At 40.8% G+C, this 23,591-nt stretch overlaps 1 protein-coding gene across 1 annotated transcript in view; it reads right to left on the bottom strand.

Moving 5' to 3' along the window:
• The window catches only part of AK4 (adenylate kinase 4), a 95,056-nt gene that overhangs the window by 22,873 nt on the left and 48,592 nt on the right, over nucleotides 1-23,591 (bottom strand). The window contains exon 2 of the mRNA XM_027970883.2: nucleotides 15,256-15,375. Within this exon, the coding sequence (XP_027826684.1) occupies nucleotides 15,256-15,375 (120 nt within the window). The remainder of the gene's footprint in view (nucleotides 1-15,255; nucleotides 15,376-23,591) is intronic.

Here is a 23,591-nt window from a genome sequence, read left to right as displayed (position 1 = left end):
AGAGTCTGAAATGCAGTACCTGGATACAATCTCAAAAACGACAGAATGATCTCTGTTTGTTTCCAAGGCAAATCATTCAATATCACGGTAATCCAAGCCTATGCCCCAACCAGTAATGCTGAAGAAGCTGAAGTTGAATGGTTCTATGCAGACCTACAAAACCTTTTAGAACTAACACCCAAAGAAGATGTCCCTTTCATTATAGGGGACTGGAATGCAAAAGTGGGAAGTCAAGAAACACCTGGAGTAACAGGCAAATTTGGTCTTGGAGTACGGAAAGAAGCAGGGCAAAGGCTAACAGAATTTCCCCAAGAGTACGCACTGGTCATAGCAAACACCCTCTTCCAAAACACAAGGGAAAACACGACACACGGACATCACCAGATGGTCAACACCGAAATCAGATTGATTATATTCTTTGCAGCCAAAGATGGAGAAGCTCTATACAGTCAGCAAAAACAAGACCAGGAGCTGACTGTGGCTCAGATCATGAACTCCTTATTGCCAAATTCAGACTGAAATTGAAGAAAGTAGGGAAAACCACTAGACCATTCAGGTATGACCTAAATCAAATCCCTTATGATTTTACAGTGGAAGTGAGAAATAGATTTAAGGGACTAGATCTGATAGAGTGCCTGATGAACTATGGACGGAGGTTCGTGACATTGTACAGGAGACAGGGATTAAGACCATCCCTATGGAAAAGAAATGCAAAAAAGCAAAATGGCTGTCTGAGGAGGCCTTACAAATAGCTATGAAAAGAAGAGAAGCAAAAAGCAAAGGAGAAAAGGAAAGATATAAGCATCTGAATGCAGAGTTCCAAAGAATAGCAAGAAGAGATAAGAAAGCCTTCCTCAGTGATCAGTGCAAAGAAATAGAGGAAAAGAACAGAATGGGAAAGACTAGAGATCTCTTCAAGAAAATGAGAGATTCCAAGGGAACATTTCATGCAAAGATGGGCTCGATAAAGGACAGAAATGGTATGGACCTAACAGAAGCAGAAGATATTAAGAAGAGGTGGCAAGAATACACAGAAGAACTGTACAAAAAAGAGCTTCATGACCCAGATAATCACAATCGTGTGATCACTCACCTAGAGCCAGACATCCAGGAATGTGAAGTCAAGTGGGCCTTAGAAAGCATCACTATGAACAAAGCTAGTGGAGGTGATGGAATTCCAGTGGAGCTATTTCAAACCCTGAAAGATGATGCTGTGAAAGTGCTGCACTCAATATGCCAGCACATTTGGAGAACTGAGCAGTGGCCACAGGACTGAAAAAGGTCAGTTTTCATTCCAATCCAAAGAAAGGTAATGCCAAAGAATGCTCAAACTCCTGCACAATTGCACTCATCTCACACGCTAGTAAAGTAATGCTCTAAAGTTCTCCAAGCCAGGCTTCAGCAATACATGAACCGTGAACTTCCAGATGTTCAAGCTGGTTTTAGAAAAGGAACCAGAGATCAAACTGCCAATATCTGCTGGATGATGGAAAAAGCAAGAGAGTTCCAGAAAAACATCTATTTCTGCTTTATTGACTATGCCAAAGCCTTTGACTATGTGGATGATAAGAAACTGTGGAAAATTCTGAAAGAGATGGGAATACCAGACCACCTGACCTGCCTCTTGAGAAACCTATATGCAGGGCAGGAAGCAACAGTTAGAACTGGACATCGAACAACAGACTGGTTCCAAATAGGAAAAGGAGTATGTCAAGGCTATATATTGTCACCCTGCTTATTTAACTTCTATGCAGAGTACATCATGAGAAACGCTGGGCTGGAAGAAGCACAAGCTGGAATCAAGATGCCAGGAGAAATATCAATAACCTCAGATATGCAGATGACATCACCCTTATGGCAGAAAGTGAAGAAGAACTAAAGAGCCTTCTGATGAAAGTAAAAGAGGAGAGTGAAAAAGTTGGCTTAAAGCTCAACATTCAGACAATGAAGATCATGGCATGAAGATCACTTCATGGGAAATAGATGGAGAAACAGTGGAAACAGTGTCAGACTTATTTGGGGGGTGGGGCTTCAAAATCACTGCAGATGGTGACTGCAGCCATGAGATTAAAAGACGCTTACTCCTTGGAAGAAAATTTATGACCACCCTATATAGCATATTCAAAAGCAGAGACATTACTTTGCCAACCAAGGTCCATCTAGTCAAGGCTATGGTTTTTCCAGTGGTCATGTACGGACGTGAGAGTTGAACTGTGAAGAAAGCTGAGTGCCGGAGAATTGATGCTTTTGAACTGTGGTGTTGGAGAAGACTCTTGAGAGTCCCTTGGACTGCAAGGAGATCCAACCAGTCCATCCTAAAGGAGATTAGTCCTGGGTGTTCATTGGAAGGACTGATGCTGAAGCTGAAACTCCAATACTTTGGCTACCTCATGCAAAGAGTTGACTCATTGGAAAAGACCCTGATGCTGGGAGGGATTGAGGGCTGGAGGAGAAGAGGACGACAGAGGATGTGATGGCTGGATGACATCACCGACTCGATGGACATGAGTTTGAGTGAACTCTGGGAGTTGGTGATGGACAGGGAGGCCTGGCCTGCTGTGATTCATGGGGTCACAAGGAGTCAGACATGACTGATTGACTGAACTGAACTGATGAAGAAATAATTCTTCAGAAAATCTATATAAGAAAAGAAACCGTATTCACAAAAGGGAAAACAGTCAAATTGGCCTTGGGCTTCTACAGAGCAATAATCCAGGCCGGAAGACAATGAAACACAACTGCAAAGGACACAAGGACCACTTCAGAATATCACAGTCAGCTGAACCATTAAACAATAAGGAGATGTTTTCAAACATGAAAATTCACGGCATATAGCACCTCAGGAGCTGTTCTGCCAGGAGGGCAGAGGAGAAGGGAAGAGAGGGAGAGAAGAGAGGCATTCAATAAAATCCAGTAAACCACGTGATGAATGGGAAAGCTGTGTTAAAAATAATGCAAATAAACTTATTTACAAAACAGAAATAAAGTTACAGACGTAGAGAACAAATTTATGGTTACCAGGGGGAAGCATAACGGGGGAGGAATAAATTGGGAGATTGGGATTGACATATACACACTACTATATATAAAATGGATAACTAATAATGACCTACTATATAGCACAGGGAACTCTACTCATACTCTGTAATGACCTATGTGGGAAGAGAATTTTCAAAAGAGTAGACATATGTATATTTATAACTGATTCACTTTGCTGCATGGCAGAAACATCTTAAATCAACTATATACTCCAATAAAAATTTTTTTAAGTAGTTCAGTTTTATTCATAGACAAGTCACTTGTTTAAAGTGTATAATTCAATAGTTTCTAGTATATTCAGTGATATAACTAAGATTAATTGAAATAAACAGAGGAGTGGTATGGGGGGGAAAATGAGTGCACAGAATTCATTGAAATTTCTTAACTGTAAGACTGTAAAATGACAAGTTAGAGAAGTTTATAATAAATTTTCACATTAAATGCTAAAAAAATTGGGAGGAAAGGGAGAGGAGACAAGAGAAAATGTAAGTATATTGTTTAAATTTGAAACGTGAGATTGAAAAAAACACAAATATGTCAATCCCATCTTTTCATAATCTTAAGAGGCTTCCATGGGAATTAATATCCCTCGTGATGAAGGTTTTTATCTGAAATTCAATATTAATTCCTTAGGGTTCACTTTAGCTTTTGCTATAGTTAAATCTGAGTAAAATTGAAAGCCTTTGTTTTTAAAGTATTTAAAGTATGGTGTTATTCTTACAGAGTTTTACCTGCATTATGTGCATGGAGAGGTGTCTAAAATGGTGGTGTGCAAATGCTAACCCTTGTTATTTCTGGCTAATGGGATTTCAGGCAAAATGTGTTGCTTTTACTTTCCACTTTTTCATATGGCCTGAATGTTTTATGGTGGTCATGAATAATTTCTACAAGAACAATATGAAAAAAGTAAAATTAAATCATCTGTGGGAATTCCCTGTTGGTCCAGTAGCTGGGACTTGGTGCTTTCACTACCAAGGGCCTGTTTGGGGAACTAAGATCCTGCAAGATTCACAGTGCAGCCCTGAGAAAAAATAATAAAATAAACTGTCTGCTTTTCTCAATACCACCTTCTAATTTTAACCCTAATCAACTTATTCATCTTTCCAAAATCTGAGTTTTCTTGTTAGTAATAAGAAAATAAACAGCTTTTTATACTGTTTTGTTTTAGTTACTAGATAAGGTTTAATGGAAGATGAGTGATTTTATTTACTTAGGCTTTCCCCAGGTGTACTTAATGAGGGGTAAATATGCTGATCCTTAACAGAATGACAATATTTTCATTTTCTCCACACTTAAGTTCTAACATCTATATCAGTGTTTGCCTATGTATATTTACATTAATAATAATCAAACTATCTTTCCACTGAAAATAAGAACACATATCTACCACTTGACCACCTACTATGTTCCAGAACTCTACTACAAGTTTTGCATTTGTTAATCAGTCCTTGCAAACCTATGCCATACATACTCCTATTGTACAGATGAGAAAAAAGAATCCAGGAAAGGTAATTTTGCTTACTGAAGACTACAAACTATTTATTCAGACCTGACTCTCAAGTTCATGCTTCTTCCACATTCAAAGTAAGTGTACAATAATTGTTTTATTATTAATTAAACTAGTGAACTATACGGAGAAGGCAATGGCAACCCACTCCAGTACTCTTGCCTGGAGAATCCCATGGATGGAGGAGCCTGGTAGGCTGCGGTTCATGGGGTCGCTAAGAGTCGGACACAACAGAGTGACTTCACTTTCACTTTTCACTTTCATGCATTGGAGAAGGAAATGGCAACCCACTCCAGTATTCTGGCCTGGAGAATCCCAGGGACAGAGGAGCCTGTTGGGCTGCCATCTATGGGGTCGCACAGAGTCAGACACGATTGACGCAACTTAGCAGCAGCAGCAGCAAACTATAAATTATAAATCATATGCTTTGGATGGAGTTTTGCAATGAATTGTCTTAGTTCACCAAATTCCCAAGATGCCTAGTTCATAAGTTAGTGAAGCAAGCTCCCCTAACATCTAAAATTAGCCTTACTTTATAGACTTTTAAGTAAGTAGCATAAACAAATGAGATAACACATTTGAAAGTATATGAGAAGAAAGGCACAGATACAGAGAAACCATGCCTTAATGTTAAAGTATGTCTGAATTTTTAAAAAATTTTTAATTGGAGGATAATTGCTTTCAAATTGTGGTCCTGGAGAAGACTCTTGAGAGCCCCTTGGACAGCAAGAAGATCAAATCCATCAATCCTAAAGGAAATCAACCCTTAATATTCATTGGAAGGATTGATGCTGAAGCTGAAGCTCCAATACCTTGGCCACCTGATGTGAAGAGTGGACTCACTGGAAAAGACCTGATGCTAGGAAAGACTGAAGACAAAAGAAGAGGGCAGCAGAGGATGAGATGGTTGGTGAGCATTACCGACTCAATGGACATGAACTTGGGCAAACTCTAGGAGATGGTGAGGGACAGGGAGGCCTGGCCTGCAGAGGTCGATGGGAGTCGAACCAACAACCACTGCTTTATGACGTTGTGTTGTTTTCTGCTGTACAACAATGCGAATCAGCTATAAATATATTATATATATTGAACCCCCCTTTTGAACCTCCCCCCCACTCTCCCTCTAAAAATTGTTTAATTTAGCTAATTTTTAAATGTTAGTTGGAAGGAAAGTTAAAAATAAATTATTCAGTCTTCCAAACTCAGTTTTAAATTTTTATTTTTAACTTCCTTCCAACTCACTTTTAATATTAACTTCGACACTTATTCAAGTCCTTGTTTTGCCTGTCAAGAAGTGTTTAACTTTTGCCCCCACCTACTTTTCTAGCCTCATCTGCTCATAATTTTTGGCTCTCAAATTATCCAACTACTTGTAGCTTTCAGAACACACATGTTGTTTCACACTTCTATACCCTTTGTGCATGATCTTCTCTGTCTAGATTGTGCTTTAATCCCAATTTCAAAATTTTGTGTCCCCTCCTCCTGGAGGCCTCCCTCGGCCTCAGGAGGGCCAGTCACTTTCTCCTCTGTGCCAGCTCTCCCCTCCTACCCAGTTCACTGGTGTTCTCAAGGTCCTACACTATGATTATTTAAGTAGCATTTGCTCCTCCTGGACTGTAAGGTCAGGAACTAATGCTATTCCCTCCTCAGATGGATTGATGGGATACACAAATAATGCATACTCAATTTGGTCCTTGATCTCTGAACCAAGCTTTTCTAGGATGTGTTCAAATGTTTGTTTTCCATATAGTCCGTAATGCTTCCATGTTAAAATCTAGTCATTCCCTGAAAACACAAATGGAATAAACAAAGTCAGGATTGTCTACTATATTAAGATTGTTCCTCATCCTGAGGCAACAGTCAGATCAATTAGAAGAAACACACCAGAAATAGACACAGAGACAGAGTCTCAGGAGAGAATCCAGTGAAATGAAGAAGAGATCCAGAGTTTTACAGTGTTTTTCAGTCAGATACTCTGAGTTCATACAGACACCAAAGACACTGAACAAGGAAGGGTCGTGGAATAAAAATCAAATTCCTTTAATGTATGGGTACCAATGGGGAAGGGATAGCTAGAGTTTACAGACACATACACATTGCTATATTTAAAATAGATAACCAACAAGGTCCTACTGTGTCGAGAACTCTACTCAGTATTTTATGTAACAACTTACATGAGAAAATTTGAAAAAGATACACGTACAACTGAATCACTTTGCTGTATACCTGAAGCTAACACAACACTGTTAACCAACTATACTCCAATATAAAATAAAAAGTTAACAACAACAAAAAAACCCAAGTTCTTATACTGTGAATTAAACCAAAGACCCTCACAAAGACTTAACACGTTAGGTTTCTCTGCAGTTTATTATTGAAATGCTAATGTCTAACAACTATATTGATTTCTGTACATATACATGTATCTTTTTCATTTTCATATTCATTCCTATACACATGAGTATGTCAAGAAGGATGAGCCTGGTGAGATGCCAGAGATTATGACTGTTCAATCCATGCTTGGCAGGCCTGAGAACCACCACCATGCCCAGCAGAGTTCTTCAAGTCTGTGACTCTCCACTCTTCAGCAGTCACTCCAATTGCTTCACACCTTCTGTTCAAGGTTAGGAGAGTATACATACTGCCTTAATAGTGATCGAAGATACAGAGAGGTTCTTTGCGACTCCGTGGACTATACAGTCCACGGAATTCTCCAGGCCAGAATACCAGAGTGAGTAGCCTATCCCTTCTGCAGGGGATCTTCCCAACCCAGGAATTGAACCAGGGTCTCCTGCATTGCAGGTGGATTCTTTACCAAGTGAGCTATCAGGGAAGCCCAAGGACTAAACATCTGAAGGTAAATGGGTTATTACCCTCTTGAATACATGCAACTCATACACATACAAGGAGAAAGCCTGATTCTTTTTTCTTCACAGAGAATGTCTTCAGTGACCTTCCAAAAAATGTACCACAAATTTTATTTTTGACATACCCTACATTCCCAAGGGCAACAACAAAAAAAATTGCCCTTGGCATTTTCTTAAAAGATGTGATTGAGAAGATATGTGATTGTTGGCTTTTTCTCTGTAGGCATATGTTGCCCAGCGGGATGTCACACCCTTCAAAGGTCTGATTCAGAAAGAAAAATACAAAGTTGGGATAAGGTCAGAGCAAACACATACAAACACTGCACACATTCAAGTGGCTCTGACTTCTGCTAAAAAAAAAAATTCCCAGAATTACCCACAGAGAGTACCCATTAGTGCTCAGAACAAAATCAAATGGCATATACAAACGGAACATGACTGAACGATGACTCTCCTTGTAAAGGTATCTTTATCTCCAGTAAAAAGGTTTAAATTATATTCCACTTATAATTCCAAAATTTAAGATTTTTTCCCATGAAACCAAACTTTGACAGCAAATACAAAATATTTCAATACCTACACATAAAGTCATCTGGCAGACAATTCTGTTACAACTCGAGATAAATTAGGACTGAGCCTAAGAGCATGTTACTGTTTAAATGTACAGGTTTTGGCAGCCATGCTTAGAAATAGGGGGAAAGAAATCTATTACCTAACACACCTCCCAACAGGCCCTATCTCATGGCCAGCTTTTTTTCTTTTTAAATGAAGAATTTGTATTTGAGCTGGTTATTTGTAAGAGTTGGTTACTGTGCCTTAGTTGCTATTTCACCTTAATATCACCTAGTAAGCAGTAAACATCTTAAAGAGAAAAGCAAAAAACAAAACCAGAGTTTCATAGTAAAATTAGAAGACATATGTGACATTCCACTGGCTGAATATTTTAGAAAGTATAAAAATTATTTTTATAAAACTGCTCTCACTCATGGAACGTCTAAGAAAATTAAAGAAAGAGGGGGAAAGCCACATCTGTATACACATATTAATACAAAAAAGAGTATTTCTTATCCAACTAAAAAGCATATGGCAAAGACAAGGTGGTACTGGACTGTTTTTAGCAAGTACATGGCTGACCAAGCCACAGAGCACTCAGCAAGCCCATTCACAGCCACCCCTGGTGTTTCCTTGGCATGCATCCACACTGCTCGTTTTCCACCCACCATTTGCAGGATGCCTCTCCACTGCCATATGGACCAAGATGATGAGTCATCTGTCATCCAAAATTCTTCTCCTGACCTTTCCACATTCAATCACCTTTAGCACATTCAACCGGCACGTCCTCCGCAGAGCACATGCCCTGGAACATAAGGGGTTTCAAGCTGAACATAGAACTTAGCATTCCTGACGGTCCCCACTTTGCCAAAAGGATTTCTTCCAGAGCTTTAAAGGAAAATCACAACCAAAACCGTGACCAGATGGGTTTTCAAGGAGAAAGCTATAAACTAAATCAGTGAGGAGACTGACGTCCTTTACTAAAAGCAGGCCTATGATATAAAAGAATTTCACTTATTCATTCACTGAGAGGAAAAGTTATGGCAAAAGCAAAGCAGTGAAAACATACATAAAACATTTCACAACTGAAACTGACTTTTTAACTTCATGTAGCTGAAGATGTTTTAAACTATTTTTGAACTTAATGCTTCACATAATCACAAAAAAAAAGAAAAAAATTCCTGACCTGCACCTCATATACAGCAAATCACAAAATCTCATACAGTACTTTCTATAACAGCAAGAATTCTTCTAAGCCCTTTACATATATTCACTTACTTCATCCTTTCTGTAATCCCTGTTTTCCATGAGGAATAAAATGCAGAAAGCTAATAAGGTACTTTGCCCAAGGTCACCAACATTGCCAGTAAATGGCAGAGCTGGGATTAAAAGCACTGGTACTGCTGGGATTAGTGGTGATTACACTAACCACCTTCCCAAAGGAGTTTAAGACACATGATCCTTTTCTAACAGTTAAGTTTACTTAAAACCACACAAGTTCATTTTATAAGGTGAGAAAACTTAATGATTAAAGAATCTAAACTAGAGAAATATAAATTACTGTTAGATGGTGGCAAAGTTCAAGTTATCGGTCATGGAAAATACCAACATAAGAAAGAAGGAGTCGGGGGTTAATTTTTGTGACTTAAATATTAAGAGTCTGGAGAAATTAACAAAACTGGAGAAGTATAGGTAAGGTACTGATAGCCAAGAAACTCCAAAAGCTAGGAAGGCAATCATAGAGAACCCCAGGTCTATAGTGCCTAACATCAGTCAACACTCCTGTCAATTTTTTTTTCCTCATCAAGGCAATCTTTCAGGAATGGTGCCTCCTGGCCACATTACTGTTGATGCTTAAATTCAGGCCTTCAACATCTCTTGGTCCAATTGTGCTAACAATCTCTTCCCCAGCTTCAGGTCACCACCTCCTCCCCTACCCCAGCATTTAATTGCTCTGCTGCTAACAGAATAGTCTTTCTGAAACACCAACAGATTTGATCATGCTATTCCCCTTAAGTCTTCAGTGAGCTTCCCAGGTGGCACTAGTGGTAAAGAACCCATCTGCCAATGCAGGAGATGCAAGAGAAGTAAGTTCAATGCCTGGATTGGGAAGATCCTTTGGAGGAGGGCATGGCAACCCACTCCAGTATTCATGCCTGGAGAATCCCATGGACAGAGGAGCCTGGTGGGCTACAGTCCATAGGATCACAAAGAGTCAGACACGACTGAAGCGACTGAGAACGCACGCACGTCTTCAGTGGTCCGTATCACCAATTTCCAGTTCCACCATCTCTGTATAGAATCAAAGTCTATCACCCCAGGATTTCCTCTGCCTCTGTCTGCAGGCACAGGAAAACACTAGGCTAAGTCACTCCTCTCTTACTTAGTTCACATTACCGCTTTGATGAAAAAATTCTCCTTCCAACCCCATTCATCAACCTGCAAGACCTCACTCTATTCATCTCTTTTACCATAAAGTAGCCAATCCCACTTTCTACCATGAGAAGAGATAATTTTCTCCTTTGGGTCCTCAGTGTACCCACATGGGTACTGATTTCATTACACTGTCGTAATTTTTTACACACCTGACTCCCCTACTGTAATATAAGTCCCCTTAATAGAGAAAGTGTCTTGTCATTTTATCAACAGCACCTAATAGTTCCTGACTCACAGTAGGAGCTTTATTCATTACTAATAAATAAACATATACTTTCCACAGACCATTATAGCCTCTCTCTTGACAGAAGTTTTCAGTTCAGTCTATTGGTTCCCTGCAGCCCCCTGCAGTTCCCAATATTTTTAATGGAAGGCATTCTAGAAAGATATGATCTACGCTATAGTCAACTTTTCAGAACACCTACACACTGAAGAATAGATGTTGAACAGTAGAGTTCACAAAGAATGGTCCATAGAACCAAACACACAGGTTCTCCATAGGGTAGGAGATGCTAGGGTTAAATAAATTCAGAAAATGTCTCATGATATCACTTTCTATGAAGAGTTAAATCACACTATCATAGTAAAGGTGCATTAAAGTCCTAAGAAGTAGGTTAATCTGGATTTACTAACTTTGAATAGGTAAGTGAACCCTACTTTGCCTCCATTTTCTCATCTATTAAATGGAAATAACAATCTCTACCTTCAGATGATCACTGTAGGGACTGAATGAGATAATAAATATCTAAAGCTCAGATCACTACTTGGCACACAGTGAGTACTCAATAAATTCAAGCAATCTTTAATATTTAAACTAACATTTACAGTCTGTTTTCTCATCAATCCACTACTAACACTACACACTTTGAGAAACACTGATACAGAATAACTACTCTACTTTAGGAGAAATAGGCAATCTGACAGTTAAAATGTAGGACAATTCACTCTGGCTTCTCTTTGGCTAACAAACATTAAAGTTCACATTATCACAACTTGCTGAGGCTTGGGTTCTCCAAAGTAAGACAGGAAAGAGTACACTGAGTGAACTAAGGGAAAACTACTCTGCAATGGAAAGAAGTTTCTTATATATAAATCTCACTATCCTTTCATTCCTAGAAAGCAATATATTCATCAAGTTTCTATTTTCCACTGTCAAAATCTTTTAATTCCATTCCCAAAACATGACATAACATCAATGCACCAGCCCCAAGCATGCTGCATCCTGCGTCAGACATAGACTGGCGATTCAATTCACATGATAGTATACATGTTAGAATGCTGTGGGGTTATACACAATACAGTCATTCATCTTCTAAATTATATATGTGTTAGTATACTGTACTTCACTCTGTATGATCGGCTCCAGTTTCATCCATCTCATCAGAACTGAATGTAACAGTAATACATTGTGTATATGTAGTTCATCTGCTGATGGACATCTAGGTTGTTTCCATATCCTGGCTGTACTAGTTTTGCATTCACCAACAGTGTAGGAGGGTTCCCTTTCTCCACACCCTCCAGCATTTATTGCTTGCAGTAGATGATTCTTAATTCCAGCTTCCTGAAGTACAAAACTGTAGTAGTTCATGTATGAGCATCTGTATGCATTTTCCTAGGTAACATATCATAGGAACCACTGAGCTGTTTTTTTTTTTCAAACCATTGTTATAAAATTGAAGTATAGTTAATTTACAATGCTGTTTCAAGTATACAGTAAAGTGAATCAGTTATATATATACATAATTGAATATATATATATATTATTTTTCACATTCTTTTCCATTATGCTGCTGCTGCTAAGTTGCTTCAGTTGTGTCCAACTCTGTGCGACCCCATAGGCAACAGCCCATCAGGCTCAGCCATGCCTGGGATTCTCCAGACAAGAACACTGGAGTGGGTTGCCATTTCCTTCTCCAATGCATGAAAGTGAAAAGTGAAAGTGAAGTCACTCAATTGTGTCCGACTCTTCATGACCCCATGGACTGCAGCCTACCAGGCTCCTCCATCCATGAGATTTTCCAGGCAAGAGTACTGGAGTGAGGTGCCATTGCCTTCTCCACTTTTCCATTATAGGTATAATATATTGAATATAGTTCCCAGTACTAAACAGTACATCTATGTTGTTTACCTATTTTATATATAGTAATATATATGCTCAGTCACCTCCAAGTCTTTGCCACCCCATGGATTATAACCCACCAGGCTCCTGTGTCCACGGAATTTTCCAGGCAAGAATATTAGAGTGGGTTGCCATTTCCTTCCTACTTCAGAGGAGCTTCCTGATCCAGGGATCAAACCTATGTCTCCTGCATTTGCTGCATTGGCAGGTGGGTTTTTTAACACTGAGTCACCTGGGAAGCCCATTTTATATATAATAATGTGAAAAAGTTGGCTTAAAGCTCAACATTCAGAAAACAAAGATCATGGTATCCGGTCCCATCACTCCATGGGAAATAGATGGAGAAACAGTGGAAACAGAGCCAGACTTTATTTTTTGGGGCTCCAAAATCACTGCAGATGGTGACTGCAGCCATGAAATTAAAAGACGCTTGCTCCTTGGAAGAAAAGTTATGGCCAACCTAGACAGCATATTCAAAAGCAGAGACATTACCTTGCCAACTAAGGTCTGTCTAGTCAAGGCTATGGTTTTTCTTGTGGTCATGTATGGATGTGAGAGTTGGACTATGAAGAAGGCTGAGCGCTAAAGAATTGATGCTTTTGAACTGTGGTGTTGGAGAAGACTCTTGAGAGTCCCTTGGACTGCAAGGAGATCCAACCAGTCCATTCTGAAGGAGATCAACCCTGGGATTTCTTTGGAAGGAATGATGCTAAAGCTGAAACTCCAGGACTTTGGCCACCTCATGCAAAGAGTTGACGCATTGGAAAAGACTTTGATGCTGGGAGGGATTGGGGGCAGGAGGAGAAGGGGACGACAGAGGATGAGATGGCTGGATGGCATCACTGACTCGATGGACACGAGTCTGAGTGAACTCTGGGAGTTGGTGATGGACAGGGAGGCCTGGCGTGCTGCGATTGATGGGGTTGCAAAGAGTCGGACATGACTGAGTGACTGAAGTGAACTGAACTGAAAGTGTATATGTTAATCTTGAACTCCTACTTTATCTCCTCTCAACTGTTAGCCCCTTAGGTAACCATAAGTTTGTTTTCTATGTCTGTGGATCTATTTCTGTTTTATAAATAAGGCTGAATTTTTTAAGAGTCCATATGATATCATATGATATTTGCCTGAGTTTTTTTGAAAAATTAGGCTTATGTATTATTTAGATATTAAAAATCAAACAGTTGCAAAGGTGTATACAATGAAAGGTAAATCTCTCTCCCAACCCTAATCCTTATCCAGAGCCAACCACTGTTATTAGTTTTTTATATCCTTCCTAAGACAGATTATATATGTGTGTATAAGTACATACAGTAATAGTATACCATCCCTTCATTTTTACAGAGATAATAGTATATGATATATACTATATTGCAACTAGTTTTTTTCACTTGGCAGTTTATCTTAGAGCACTATCTATATCAATACATAGATACAGATATTTAATAGGCATACTAAAATTTAAAGCAACCCTATGATAAGATACTTGGCTTCCCAGGTGGCACTAGTGGTAAAGAATCCGCCTGCCAATACAGGAGATACAAGAGACTTGGGTTCAATCCCTGGGTCAGAAAGATCCCATGGAGAAGGAAATGGCAACCTACTCCAGTATTCTTGCCTGAGAAATCCCATACAAAGGAGCCTGGTGGGCTACAGTCCATGGGGCTGCAGAGCTGGATGTGCTCTGACCAAGGGACTGAGCACAAGATAAATATTTAGGTTGTTACCAGTGTCTTGTAACAAAGGTCAAAGCAATTGCTTTGTCAATAGTCATGTATGGATGTGACAGTTGGACCATAAAAAAGGCTGAGCACAGTAGAATTGATGCTTTTGAACTGTGCTGTGCTGGAGAAGACTCTTGAGAGTCCCTTGGACAGCAAGATCAAAACACTTAATCTTAAAGGAAATCAACCCTTTATATTCATTGGAGGGACTGATGCTGAAGCGCCAATACTTTTGGTCACCCGATCGAAGAGCTGGCTCATTAGAAAAGACCCTGATGTTGGGAAAGATTGAAGGCAGGAGGAGAAGGGGATGATGAAGGACGAGATGGTTGGATGGCATCACGAACTCAATGGACATGAGTTTGTGCAAACTCTGGGAGATGGTGAAGGACCAGGAAGCCTGGTGTGCTACAGTCCATAGGGTTACAAAGAGTGGAGGGACTGAACAACTAGTGTCTTGCAAAGACTGCTGAAAATAAACATCCTTGAATATATATTTTTAGGCAAGAAATGAAGCAGGGAATTGCTAAAGACTACTAAATTGCCCTCCAAAGGTTACCCATTTTATTCTCAAGAATACTTATTTCTTACACCCTCAATAATAAAATATTTTCACATTTTCTCTTTTTTAAACCTGACAGGTAAAAAATGATAACAGATGCTTTTAACTTATGTGGCTTATTTTGAATGAAAGAAACTCTGATTTAAGATGAGTCATACTTATGATGACCTAGTCATGGAAACAAAAAGCACCATCAAAACTGGAACAATACTGGGAATTCAATTAAGGCTTGCTTCAAGTTGATGGCTTTAGGGATGGTAGTATGCAGACAAAGGAATTAAAAGGCTTCACCCACATGGGTTTTTTAATTATGTTGCCAAATTGGAATCTGTCTAAAGAAATGACTGGGGAAAAAAAGCACTTTGCAATCTGTAAGAAATTATGGAAGTGTTCAAGGAACCATGACCCACTACTAGCAGAAACCCGGTGGACCCCCAGGTTCAACTCACCATCGAGTAGCCAGTGCTCGCTGCGCCTGTTCTCCAACTCCAGCAGCATGAGGCGTGTGATCACATGATCGGGAACCAAAAGGCCTTTCTCTATGTATTGCTTTGCCATATCACCAACTTCTATTAAAAAGACAGGAAAAAGAGACACTCAAAAAAACTTCTGGGGGAAAAAAAAATGCTTACCAACTCTCTCCTGACAGTTTTGCTTTTTTTTCCATTCCTGCCTGATGTCCTGGGGGGAAAGGTTTTTAAAGAGTTATATTTTTAAAATTGGCTTCAATAATGGCGACCCTGTCTCCCAGTTGTCTGCCAAAGAATTAGAAGAGCATCTCTTGAAGATACACACAGACAGAAATAAAAATGAAAGGAAATATAAATTAGGCAAAGGGAAAATCAGAGTAGGAAATAAAGCTGGAGTCTAGAAGGAGAGTGGCACACAGTAAAGGCCAGGAGAGGAGTAAAGTCCAGTCTGGTTGCTAGCAGTGAGCCACACTCTGGACCCAAGCCTCCCACCAGTTTCCGGTAACAAGGAAAAAGGATTGACCTCACAGTGCACGGTACAGGGAAGACTAAAGGAAGCTGAGAGACTCAACCATTCCTCAGAAACCTCAAAAATTTCCACTACTCTTCTAGAAAAAGCGCTGGATGATACAAATAACAATGGGTTTCTTTCTTTTCATGAGCCTCAGTTGAGCAGATGGCACCTTGCTGACGCAGTTGTAGAAGCAACTCAAGTATTTTTAGTGGAATGCCAAGTTCGTGAAAAGACGTGAATTTCAATTTTTTTTTCAAAGAAAAAAATGTTCCTATCATAATTTAAAATAACAATTTGTTATACATGGAAATTGTCAGTTGGGTTCAAGAGAACATCTGTTAAATTTCTAGGAACTGATTTTTTTTTAATCCAGATGAAGTCCTCAGCTCTCTAGCAATCTGATCATGAACCATTAGAAACACATTCTTGACAGGCCAATTAAGTTCTTATAAAAACACAGAGCAGAATTATATTACTGGCCGAAAAAAGGTTAAAAACCATTTGCCCCCACCTTCTGCTTGAATTTAATAAGGTAGAGACCTTCCTTTCACAGACTGAATCTATACTCCCAACTTCACCTTCCACACTGAAACATGGGCTGTGAAGAGTTCCCTATCACTCAGTGACTACCACTGGGCAAAAAGGATATGGATTCAGAAATGCACTGCAAGAAAAAGAACATATGCGTGGCTAAGTATGAATGTGAACAAAACACATTCATTCAATAAGGATTTATTGACCGCATACTACTTAACAGGTAATATTCTACAAATGTAGCAGTGACTGAAAGTTGTAGCTTACCAATATTTAAGCAGTATGACTTTACCTGAGAGCAACAATAAGACTCTTTAACTGGGAATACAAACTAGGAGGTGCTATGCTTTAAACATTTTATTTGTGTTATTTCATTGATTTTTCATAAGATCCTCACCTTTAGATAGGAGGTAAAACTTGTATGTTTTTTTAGGACAGCTTTATTGAGATACAAGTCACCCATCATAACATTACAAGTCATACACCGTAACAGTCACCATTTTAAAGTGTGCAATTGAGTGGCTTTTAATACCTTCTCCATGTTGTGCAAGCATCACCACTACCTAATTTCAGAACATTTCTATTACCCCAGGAAGAAACCCCATACCTACTAGCGGTCACTCTCCCATCCCCTCCTCCCCCTAGGTACTGGCAACTACTAATCGACTTTTGGTCTGTATAGTTTGACTATACTGCACATTTCACATAAATGGAAGTGTACACGATGTAGTTTTTTTGTGTCTGGTTCCTTTACTTCGCATGTTTTCAAGGATCATCCATGTTGTACCGTTATCAGTACTTCATTTTCAAGGCTGAATATTATAAACCTATTGTGTGGGCATAGCGCATGTTGTTTATACATACATCAGTTATCAGGCACTGGGGTTGTTCTCACTTTGGGGCTATTTTGAATAATGCTGCAATATACACTCAGGTACAAGTTTCTGTGTGAATTTATGCTTTCAGTTTTCTTGGGTAATACCTGTAAGAAACATGTGTACATCTGAAAAATCACTGTCAGACAGAACACTCAGAGCAACTGAGAAGCTTACTCTGTGATGGTCAGGCCAGCCCCCGAGTCCTGTTCTCAGTCTCATCCACCAAACTTCAAGGTACATGCAAACAACAAATATACATCTTCCGAGGTGAGAGACCAAGATATGACCTGGTTTGAAACATCCCATGAGGAAACGGTTAATGAGGAGGAATGGTCTGGTACAGAAAAGAGAAGACCCGGAGGACATGATAACAACTGACCCATAACCTGATTCTGGACAGATGGAAAAGGCATTATCTTACTTAATCCCCCAGGGCTTAGAATTAGTACTAGTGGGAATTGCAAATGGACAGGAAAAGTTGCTTGAGGAAATATTCGAATGGAGACTCAGAGAAGGGATATTACAGAGGGATTTTGCAAACTGGATTGGGCTTAATTCACGTTTCAGGTCCCTACAGATGGAGAGCTATGGTACTGTGGTACATCTGAATTCAGTAATTTAGTGGACAGTGTCCAAAATGATACCTCTAAGACCTCTGAGTATCTCCTAAACGGCTCAAAATGTACCTCCGCTGACACCTCCAACTTATCCTGTCCAAAATCACATTACCCTCCCACTCTGTTCTTGTCTTGGATGCTTCCTGCCTCATCAGTAACAGAGTCCTCCCCTATCAACAGATTCCTTGGATTCAATTATCCAAAGTCAATCATGGTCTGAAAAATATTAAATGGAAAATTCCAGAAATAAGCAACTGATAAGTTTTAAATTGGGCACCGTTCTGAGCAGCACGATGACCTCTCTTGCCATGCTGCTCCATCCTGCCTGGGACGTAAATCATCCCTTCATCTACAGTATCCCACCTGTTAGTCACTTAGTAGCTATCTTGGTACATACTGTTGTGCAGTGACTTTATTTTACATAATAATAACCCAAAGTGCAAGAACAGTGATGCCGGCCATTCAGATGTGCCAAAGAGAAACCATAAACAGTGCTTCTTTTAAGTAAAAAGATAAAAGTCCAACTTAGGAGGAAAGAAAAATACAGTTAAGGCTGCTAAGATATATGGTAAGAGCAAACCTATCCATGAAGTTGTAAAGAAGAAAAAGGAAATTCACTCCCCAGTTTTGCTGCTGCACCTCAGACTTCAGAAGTAATGAACACAGTGCATAAGGGCACAGTTAAGATGAAAAAAGCACTAAATCTGAGAGGTCACATTCACCTAACTAGAGTATGTTGTTATAATTGTTCTATCTTATTCAGTTCAGTTCAGTTGCTCAATCGTGTCCCACTCTTTACGATCCCATGGACTGCAGCACACCAGGCCTCCCTGTCCATCACCAATTCCCGGAGCTTGCTCAAACTCATGTCCATTGAGTCGGTGATGCCATCCAATCATCCATGTCGTCCCCTTCTCTTCTTGCCTTCAATCTTTGCCAACATCAGGGTCTTTTCTAACAAGTCAGTTCTTCACATTAGGTGGCCAAAGTATTAGAGCTGTAGTTTCTGCATCAGTGCTTCCAACGAATATTCAGGACTGATTTCCTGGTTTGATATCTTATTATTAGTTATTGCTATTAATCTCCTATGATGCCTAATTTATTAATTACCATTACTTTATCAAAATTACTTTATCCTAGGTATGTATGTATAGGGAAAAAACATAGTATATATAGCTTTCAGTACTCTGGTTTCAGGCATCAACTGGGGATCCTGGAATGCATTCCCCACAGACAGGGGGGCACTACTGTACTCTCCTCAGATATCATCTAAGATTAAGCACCAACTGTCTTGATTTTCTTGATTTCTCTTGTTGTTGTGGGTTTTAAAAAATATTTATTTATTTGGCTTTGCCAAATAGTGGTATCTAGTTCCTTGACCCAGAGAAGGAAATGGCACCCAACTCCAGTACTCTTGCCTAGAAAATCCCATGGATGGAGGAGCCTGGTAGGCTGCAGTCCATGGGGTCGCTAAGAGTCGGACATGACTGAGCAACTTCACTGTCACTTTTCACTTTCATGCATTGGAGAAGGAAATAGCAACCCACTCCAGTGTTCTTGCCTGGAGAATCCCAGGGACAGGGGAGCCTGGTGGGCTGCCGTTTATGGGGTCGCACGGAGTCAGACACGACTGATGTGACTTAGCAGCAGCAGCAGTTCCCTGACTAGGGCTCGAACCTGGGCTCCCTGCATTGGGAGTGTGCAGTCAGTCGCTGGACTACCAAGGAAGTTCCTCTCCCATTCTCTACACCTAGCTGAACACGAAAATCTGAACATTATACTTCCACGTGTCTCTCATATCCAGGACAACTGATCAAAACATAGCACAACACTAGCTGCTGAACAAACTAGAACACGTTGCAGTCCTGCAGAACAGGCTGTGCCGCTGTGAAGCACACACTGAAGGCCCTGGACTGCCCTGGTAGTTAATAAGAGCTCATGGCTTATCAGAAAGTGGAGATAAAGGGAAGGAAGCAGTGAGACAAACTCCAAAGCCTAAGAAATCTTTATATAGTGAAGAGGAGAGAACTGATAAAGGATCCCATAGCTGAGATCAAAGCGAGTCCTTTACCCATACCAATCCTTGACTGGCTACAAAACAAGAGTGCTTTTGGGTTCTTGCCCATATGAGTCAATCTAAAGAATACTTCCCTGGTGGCTCAGACAGTAAAGCATCTGTCTACAGTGTGAGAGACCTGGGTTCAATCCCTGGGTTGGGAAGATTCCCTGGAGAAGGAAATGGCAACCCACTCCAGTACTCTTGCCTTGAAAATCCCACAGATGGAGGAGCTTGGTGCAGGCTACTATCCATGGGGTCACAAAGAGTCGGGCATGACTGAGCGACTTCACTTCACTAAGCAGCCAATTCTCAATTCTTTGCTTGACTTTTCAGCAGCATGTATCATGACTCCTGTGCATAAATACAGAGTGACCCCTTTAAAGCCCATTATGCCCCTCCTATGACTTCCCATATCATTGAGAGTATAAGCCAAGTCCTCCCCTTGGTCTCCAAGTTCTCTGACCCCATCTCCCACTTCTCTCCTCACTACCCATCTTAGTCCAGACACAACAGTCTCCTTGCACTTTCCTGAAGATCACAAGCATGTGTCCACTGCAGGACCTCTGCATTTGTTCTTCCCTCTGTCAGGAAGACTCCTTCCCCCAGAATTTCAAAAGGTCAAGTCCTCTCAGCATTCAGGTCTCCGAGTATCACCTCAGATAGGTCTCCCACCCTACCCAAATGGCACAAGCACAAACATAAAAGTCCCAATCCCCCTCTACTCCCTTATCCTCCTGTGCATTCTTTCCCAAAACTATATAGGCTTTACACATTATATACTGATGTATCGGTGAATTCACTTTCTGCTCCCCCCCTGCCCCAGACTAGAATATAATTAGCTCATTGGAAAAAATAATAATACTTTGCTCACTGCCATATCCTGAGTGTTTACAATGTGGTCTGGCATGCATAGATACTCCATTAAAATTTGTTGCATGAATGAATGAATACGTTGAAGATTATAGAGTCTTTTCCCCAGGCAAGAATCAATCTGATCTGCCTTACAGTTATTATAGAACCATTACTCCAATGTCAAATATAGCCCAACCTTGCCAGGTATGAACTTTTTCAAGGGAGATATGAGACAAAGTGGGATCAGTACTAACTAGGAGAGATGACCACGTAGGGTTTCACAGCTCAGTCTCATTTCCTCAGCATTTCAAACTATGAATAGAGAAGAGCCACGTACAGGAGGGAAAATGAGAAGGAAATACTAGGAGCCAAGGTTGCAGAGGCATGGGGCTGCTTGGCATATCTGGAGGAACTTCAGTTAGTAACATCTGAAAATATGCACATCATTGGACAGAGAGCACTAGACAGGCCAGAAAAGGAGCATGGGCTTTGAAGGATTAAAGGAAACAGGTAGCTTCAGAAATGGCATTCTCATAGCTAAAAGCAATAACCAAGGGCCCAGGACAAAATGAAAGCATGGAGCCTCCTGGTTCAACAAAATTACAAGATGGTGACAGCAGAGCATGGCACTAAGTGCAGGGCCTTTTGTCACGTGACACAAGTCACGTGCCCACGGCTCTGTGAAATTTGGATGGGGTTGGCATGATGAAAGCAAAGGAGGCTGTGGCAATAATCCAGCACAGACAGGCCTGTAGAAGCAACATTAGATGACATTCTGGCCTGGTCACATGAGCTGACCCATCATCGACTGTGCAACTCAAGTTCAAAATAACTCTGTGGAAGACTTCCAGAACCATCTTAATCCAATTTACTAATGAAGAGAAAGCTCTAAGGGCAGCATCCCTTCCCAAGTATTTTTGGCATCCTTGGCCCTCTAACCTGTTACAAAATCAAACTTCCTCTGAGTTTCTCAATCCCCCTCCTCGGCCTCGTGAAAAACCAGGAAAAGCCAACAGCAGCCAAAGCAAAACAAACTTAACAACGAATTTGCATCTGAATGAAGACCTCCCTACAACAGCAATCTGAAATAAAACACGGGTCAGAAGACAGGCCCATTCCAGAAGACAGGACCTTCATCTGCCCTTGTCAGTTCACTTGGAAGAGAAAGTAGTATCATTAAACGCTAACGCAGCATGTTTGGCTAAAACATAGACATGAGCCAATTTCTCAAGCAGTATTTCAAAGAAAAGCTGTAGATACACATATGCTCTCTTACAGTTTTTGCATCCTTTGTGAGTACCCATGCACACACATGCTCACTACAATAATAAACCATAAACCACCAGGAAGGTTTTAAAAATGAACTTTATAAATGAAGGCCAACAGCTTTGCATTTTTTAAGTGTCACAACAACCAAAAAAAAAAAAAAAGGGACACCCAATTATGTGTTTATGAGATTGACCATAACACTGTTAAGGGAAGCATGCTGATTGAAACCACCCACCCTGGCCAGGCACCATAGTCACCCTTTGCATGAGTTGTTTTACGGTAGGAGGTCCTGTAAGGAACACGGAAGTAATAAGCCACCACCAACCAGAAGAGTTCGGAAAAGGTCAAAAGGAGACACCACATGTCTGACCACCCCCCAGAATCCTTCTCTCTGGCATCCATCTTGACTGAACAAGGTGTGCACCACCAGGAAGGACCCTGAGTCAGAATGATTGGCTAAAGACAACCCAGAAACTAACCCCATCACCATAAAACCCGAGACTGTGAGCCATGTGATAGAGCTATTCTCCTGGGTTCCCTTACCCTACTGCTCTCCACCCGAGTGCCCTTTCCCAATAAGCTTTGTCAGCACATGTGTCTCCTTGGACAATTCATTTCCAAGTGTTAGGCAAGAGCCCAGTTTTGGGCCCTGGAAGGGGTCCCCCTTCCTGCAACAAATGGTGACTCTGGTGGGAGTCTTCTTCACTGCGACTGACATCCTGACCACTCGGGGTACTCAGGGGCCAGCTTGCCTGCCAATGGACCAGACCCAGAGGCCGCAACTGGGACCCTTTTGTCCCTGGTCTCCTCCTGACGCGGACAACTGGCCAGAGTGCCCCGACTGGTAAGGAACAAGAGACTTTATCGACCTCTCTCCCATTCCCTCTCTCTTTCCTCTCCCTAACACTTCCTATCCTTCCCCTTTTTTCTAGGCCCCCTGGTCCTGGACACAGGAATCTGGCTGAAGGGCCTCAGCCTGAGCTGAGGATTGGAGACTGATCACCTCTTGGCAGAGAACTCGAATTCTGGTTCTGTTCTGCCTGGTTTCTGGTAGGGCCGAGTTCCAGTCCTCCCTTCTCTGGAGGTCCAGGGAAAAGTCCCATGATGCCTGGGCATCTGTAGGTGGCAGGAGACGTCTGTAAGGCCACCCCTTTCGCCACCCCCTCTCCCGCCTCCTCCCCCTTCTTTCAACCTGGCTTCCTTTCCTCCCTTGAAATCTTTGAAGACCTGAGATATTTTCCTTTACTCGGTTAGTACTTGGATCTGAAGTTCTATGTCTATGGGTTTTCTGAGAGACTGTGTTCTTACATTTAAGGGAGTGTCTGATGAGGACTGCCAGGTTTATATGTGTGTTTTAACTCTGTGTTCTGTGTTGTGATTTTTGATGGCCACTTTGCTTTGTCTGGCCACCATTTGGTTTAGGCCTGCCACCATTTTGTTAAAACTTGATTTTCTTTCCCTGTGCCTTGGGACCAGGGCTCTCAGGAACACTTATTTAGACCATCTCTAACTCCTGAGACTGAGGAAAAATGGGAAAAAGGCTTTAAAATTTTTATTTATTCCAACTGTTTTTTATAAACTACTAAATTTTA

Source organism: Ovis aries, chromosome 1, assembly GCF_016772045.2.
Source record: "Ovis aries strain OAR_USU_Benz2616 breed Rambouillet chromosome 1, ARS-UI_Ramb_v3.0, whole genome shotgun sequence".
Lineage (NCBI taxonomy): Eukaryota > Metazoa > Chordata > Mammalia > Artiodactyla > Bovidae > Ovis > Ovis aries.
This window is presented reverse-complemented; position numbering and strand designations above follow the sequence as displayed.